General features: G+C 44.1%; 1 protein-coding gene across 1 annotated transcript; it reads right to left on the reverse strand.

Annotated features, from left to right (window-relative positions):
• Nucleotides 1-288: 288 nt before the first annotated feature.
• Nucleotides 289-4,896, reverse strand: slc25a46 (solute carrier family 25 member 46). Its single transcript, XM_006782149.3, has 8 exons — nucleotides 4,442-4,896; nucleotides 3,718-3,760; nucleotides 3,223-3,280; nucleotides 2,969-3,046; nucleotides 2,273-2,373; nucleotides 2,064-2,120; nucleotides 1,898-1,955; nucleotides 289-1,393 (listed from the first exon to the last, which is right to left on the reverse strand). Exons 1-8 carry the CDS (start codon nucleotides 4,704-4,706, stop codon nucleotides 797-799), a joined length of 1,257 nt encoding a protein of 418 aa, XP_006782212.1. The 5' UTR covers nucleotides 4,707-4,896; the 3' UTR covers nucleotides 289-796.
• Between the last annotated feature and the right edge of the window lie 1,537 nt (nucleotides 4,897-6,433).

The following is a 6,433-nucleotide window of genomic DNA, read 5'->3' on the forward strand; positions in this document are numbered from 1 at the left end:
ACGTACAGGATCCTCTGTGATGGTTTTTCTCACGTCTCAAATGCCTGTCCTCCTCCTCTGAGCAAGAAACCATTGTCATGCTGAGGGAGATCTCTGCTCCTGACATAAGGAGAGAAGAGGCTGCAGGACTTTTTACCTTCACAGTGCTGTGACACAGATGCGGTCACATTTTTAAAACTTTCAAAATAAGTCAGAAAAGTTTGAATTTCTTCTATGAAACTTAAAAAGCTGAATTTCAAAATAATCCAAATTAATCCATTTAAAAAAGTTTCAAAAAGAAGAAAAATGTCAAATTAACATTGATTTATTTCACATTTAAACATTTACAGACACCATTACACCTTACACCAGCTTAAACAGACACTTATTTTGAAAAGCCAGGCTCATCTCATCTCATCCAAGTATCGATTTAGAGACCAATCGATCAGAAATAATTTAGTCTAAATCTACACTGAACTTTTTTTTTTTTTTTTTTTTTACAACTTTATACAAAAACATCTGTTTACATGTTTGTTTGTATATCAGTAGTGGGCGACCAATCAGCTGTCAGAGCTGAACAAAAACACAGGAAGTGATGCTCAGTTTACGTGAAGGAAAACAACTGCCACCACTGTTTGTCCAAACATAAGCAGGAAGTGACATCATTGGGGAGGAGGTGACACAATCTGGTGATTCTTAGTGGTTGCTAGGTAACAGGACTCAAGTGCTGATGTCGTCACATGAGCAGGTCTTTTTTGTCTCATTTACACGATGAGAAATGTCCTGTTGTCATGACAACATTCTCTGTAGTAACAACCTAGCTGGCCTTGGCATCCAGCAGCAGCACCCTCATCAGCGTCCTGGCAGCGGCCAGCAGCGCTCCGTGCAAAGCATACTGGGCCACCAGCACGCCAAAACCTCGGTAGAAGCCAGCCCCGCCTTCCTTGCGGCTGATGGCGTGCAGGCAGTCAGAGAACCCATCATACTGCGTGTTTACGGGCACTACCAACGGGCTCCCGCCATTTCCCACCGCGACCACTCCATCGGTGGCATCAATGATGGTGCGCGTACCCTGCAGAGCCAGACGATGTAGCACCGTCTCAAGAGGAAACAACACCACGTCAGCCACCAGAGAACCCGCCCAAGATGCCGCCAGCTCGGGGAAGTAGGCATCCAGTGGATTGGATGGTTCTGCCCGCTGCTTCTTGCTACGCTGGTGCAGCCACAGCACCACCCGCTGGATGGAGGTGGCCACGGCATAGCGCAGGATGGCATGCAGTGCAGTGGGAAGCAGCAGGCATCTGAGAGGAAGCAGGCGACGACTGTGAGGTGCGCCGACACCCAGCAGTCGAGCAACACCCTCACGGACGCAGTCCAGCAGGCCAGAGGACGACTCATCCCGCACAATCTCGCTCTGAAGATGGAGAGAGGAACACAGGTCCGATCATATGATCAATTTAAAAAACAAAACAAAAACACACACACACACACACACACACACACACACACACACATCCAGCTAATCATTGCTCTAAATGACTGAACAGCAGGTCATCTAACAGCTGCTCCTCAGCTTCCTGTTTGTGTGACATCATCATGCCCTCGCTGTTTCAAACAGGAACCGTGTGGCTGATGGCGTCATCAATCTCACACAACGCTGGTAAGGTGTTGGAGAGATTATGCACCACTTTATGTGATCTCATGGCAGTGAAGGCATAAATCAACATCAATAGGCCGCAACAACACCTCACTCTCATTGGTTGCTCTGTGAGTGATGTCATGGACAGAGAAAGAGGTTCTGATCTAGAGCAGTAGTTGGTAAACCTCATCATGTGATAAAAGGAAAGCTAATGAGCTGCTGCTAACTGACTGCTGTCATAAAAGAGGCATCGCTAATCAATAAACAATAATCAGTGACCTGCACGGTCTCAATGAGGCTGGCACAGTAAAATGGAAGAGCGACGACTGCTGTTAATCTGCAAGAGAGAGAGAGAGGGGAGGCGGGGTCAGTTTGTATCTCAGTCTCTGTTTAACAGCAAAAAAAGAACTGACAGGTAAGAAGATGAAGAAGAAGAAAAACTGACCCTTTAAGCAGCAGATGCCCAGCCACCTGTTTCCAGCTGCACCTGTGAGGAAGCTCCCTTCACACACACACACACACACACACACACACACACACACACACACACACACACACACACACACACACACACACACACACACACACACACACAGATGTCAGAGTGACGTTGTACAGTACTGTATCCATGTGCTAGTGGGAGCAGGTGGTTACCGTGGCAGTGGCGTGAACTCGCTGATGATGCCCTCGGCTCCGAGCGTTACACCATGAACAATGAATGTGCTGCCCATCCCCTTCCACAGAGCCTTCACACCCTGATCAACACAACATATTAATCACCGACAACATAATAACACAATTTATATCCTGAAGTATAAATGCGTGTGGACAGGCCGACTCAGGACAGTGGGAGGAAGCCAGAGTAGATCAGTAGTAGTCCTCCTTCTTGTGAGGCGACATCACAGTGCCCCCTCCATCATCAATAATTAAGTCTCTATTTTTATTATTTTAATATTTATCTATGAGTTTTCATATTGTATTTATAATAAATACATTATACTGTATCATTATTTATTTAGATTATTCTGATCAGTTGTTAAACCTCCATATTGTATCTGCATTTACTATTTTGCAATATTTAAATTTTTTAAACTTATTTGTAAATAATGTTAAAATACTTTCATTTTCCATTTTAATTTTTTCAATATATTTAACTTTGTATTATTACAAGTAATATTCTAAATGTCATTATGTCCAAATACATTTAGATTTTCCTATTTGATTAATATTTTTATACTGCTTTTTATACAAATATAATTATCATAATTTATAAGAAACAATCAAACATATTCCAAATGATCTTTTTACATATATTTTTATTCATCTTTGGGTTTTAGTGTGTCCCGTTACCTGAGCTTTGGTGATGCTGTACATGACAGCGACAGCGCTGAATGGAGTCAGGTGATAACACCGGGCGTGGTAGTTCACCTGATGTAAACAGCCAATCAGAGTGCAGCAACAGAAAGAGGAAAATAAAACATTTAATGTCTCAAAACGCACAAAACTAAAATAAAAAAATTTCTCCCACGGCGTTAATAAAAGTATTTTAATACATAGCCATCATTAGTTATGGATCATTTATTGATAAGAAGGTGAGGTCATACCTGGCACTGTCTGCGGAACACGATGCAGGGGTGAGAGAGGACGTTCTCTGTGAATAGACTGAGTGAGTGCACACGCACACACACACACACACACACACAAACACACACACACACACGTTTTAGTTAGAAACCACCTGACTTCTCCAAACTCACACTTCAGCCTGTTTTTGGGATGAAAGTGTCAAAAAGTAAAACATCTCGCTTTTTGGTTGTCACTAATGGCGAGCGCTGACATAGTCTCGTCCTTTTTTTGCTCTCATTTTTCCCTGTGATTAGAACCAAAATCACCACCAGCATCTTTGACTCTTTGTCTTGCTGAAACTAAATGAAGCTTCAGTGGAAACACTGAGAACAGAAAGATGTGTGATTGTTTCCAACCATGGAGTCCAAAAAGTTCAGACTGAATAAACTCATTCAAACTGAATATTGGTCCACATGCAGTGACTCGGTCCGAGCCTCTGCTCATCTTGAAACCATGAAAAACGATTTCCTCACCTGACGAATCCAACCCCGAAGCCGGCGAATCGATTCAGCTGCTCTGCAACGACAAAAGCAAACACGATAAACTCGCACTTGCAGGACGTCCATAAATAAAATCTATAACGGCTTTATTCACATAAGCTACCAAACAGTCTGCTGTCTATTCCATTCATCACTGAGGATGATTCCACTGTTTTAATAACTTTTAACTCCAATAAAGTTAGTTAATAAGTAGTAAACTAAACATAACACAACAAACACAAATTACAGAAAGCTGCCTTTGAGAGTTCAGGCGGTGCTGCAGAATAAAGCTGCTCATACCAAATATTTACTGTCAAGCTCGTTGGAGTTAGACTATGATGCGTTACTGACTGTATTTCCAGGTATGTTTGCATGTTTTAACACATCTTTGCATTTTGCGTTTCCCATTTTTCTTGCAAAATTTGAGGAAATGATGGGCGAGTCAAGATTTTACTATATTACTGTATTTACTATTTGTGCATTTTGTTAGCCAACTGGCTAATATAATTAGCCTTCTAGTTAACTAGCCGCTAGCCCAGTCCGTTTATTACATAATTACTCTGAGCTTGATTAGCTTGTGCGCTAGCTTCCGGTTAGCATGCATGCTGACAGGTCATCGGCGCCTATCAGATCATTATCTCTTTAGTTGGCCAGCTCTGGCTCCATCCTGTCATTAGCCAGCAAGGCTAGGTGAATCTGAACCTGCACAACGACCTACCAGCGGGGGGCATGCCGGGATTTGGAGCTTCCCAGCCGCTTGCAGAACCTGCGATCTCTCCCGGGGCGTCATCGAACAGAGGTGTCCGCTCTCCAGGGTGCAGGTTGCGGCTGCCGGGGATGTCCGGCGGCGTAGTGACCCAGTGGTGGAGCTGCGGTTCGGCGGGGGCTCCGGCGCTCCGAACCGGGTAGCCCGCACCGTACAGCGGGTCATCCCGGCCACGGTACCCAAGCCCGTCGAAGCTGTCCGGCCGCCTGGAGGCCATGTCAGGGTCGGAGCGAGTGAGGGGGGGGGCGACACTGATATCCGGCTAGCAGAGCTCAAGGGAGCGCATCAAAGTGTGCACGGACAGAAGACACGGTTTAATGGAGAACCTGTAACGACCTAATCAACCTGACCCACACCAAAACATCCACCTGACACCACCTGCCACCCGGAAACACTTCTTTTTCTATACTTTCTATACCGGCTGACTGCTCGTGCTGCCTCCTACAGGCCATCAGAGAGTGGTGAACCCTAGCTGGGTTATGTCTTTCTGCACGCTCAAACGTTTGTGCTGGTTTGTGCTGCACAAACTTTCGTTTGTGCCGCTATCATTTAAAACTATTAATAAAAGAATTACTTGAGAAAACTTTCATCACTCATTCAAGTGACTTCTTTGGTCTCAGTTGACTGCAGGTTTTCACAACCTTATGGAACTGACCTCACAGCCCATTGGTCATTTAGTAGGCTAGTATCACTAATTGAAAAGTATTTCACTTGTAGCACATAAGCACAGTGTGTATATGGAAGGAACACAAACACACAACAAGAGTTGAGCAGATTTGTGCAAATGTGAAATACCTGCAGTGGTGTCAAAATGGAATCTGAAATTTTCCCTTTAAAAAATAAATCCTCAGAGAGCTGCAGGAGCTGTACCGGTGCTGCTGGCATGTCTCATATCTAAGGCTGACAGATTATCATATCTAGGTAAAATAGTCTGATTAATCTGTAAGTTTTTAGCTAGTTTTATGGTTAATTTCAGGAACTGAATCATCGGTGATCAAATATACACATTTATTATAGCTAGAAAAACTAAATATATCTTTCAAATTTAAAATAGAGCATTTTCTAATATTCAGTTGATCTTCTTGTGTGTGTGGAAAAATGTCACAAAACTGAAAACATTTTAATGTTTGAGTTCACAACAAACCTGATTTGCACAGGTAAGACGTACAACAGTGGAGTCTTTTCACTGTGTGTTAGTATGTTTAATTAAGTGTAAAAATCTGAATGCTTTGATCCCTGAAGATAGCCCATATCATAGCTTAATAGTAAAACTGTTTATGTTGTTCTTTAACTTTTCCTTAACCAGAGCAGACCTCTGTACTGCAGTGTCCCAGTGCTGGACAGTGTCTTTAACCATGAGGACACCAAGCTTGATTTTCAGCTGAGCTGGTAGTTTCTGGCAGTGCTGCTTAATCCACTGAACCAGAATCGGAAGCATGGATGGGGTGCCCCAATTGAGACTTTTCTTTGCTAGTTGGCAAGTGGAGCATCCTACAGGCTGCTCTCAGATGTTAGGGATGCCTCATTCTACAGTCTTCTACAGTCCACAGACTCACAGAGGAGGTCATGGACATCAGGTCTTCCAGCTCCCCAAGACCATCAAAGACATGGAGGTAGTGTCCCATACGTTTGCACGGCCAGTATGCCTCAGAGGGCCCATCATCTTACAGGCGGCTTGTGACCATCAGGGCTTTATTGACGTGTACCTGACCAGCCTCAGGTCAGTGTACGAGTCCAGACTGCTCTGCCACAGCCCACTGTGCAGGCAGTCAGTCTACCCTCCTCAAGGGCATTTTATCTTGGCAGATGGAGTGTACCCATGACTCCAATGTCCACTACCCCTCATCACTTCCTACAAAAGGCAAGTACATGCTGTGGGAGCCCAGTGCGTCAACAGCCAATATTCCAGGGCACATTCTGTTATGAAGACCAGATTCTGAGCCA

This window comes from Neolamprologus brichardi, chromosome 7 (genome assembly GCF_056152115.1).
Source record: "Neolamprologus brichardi isolate AB-2024 chromosome 7, ASM5615211v1, whole genome shotgun sequence".
NCBI classification, from domain to species: domain Eukaryota; kingdom Metazoa; phylum Chordata; class Actinopteri; order Cichliformes; family Cichlidae; genus Neolamprologus; species Neolamprologus brichardi.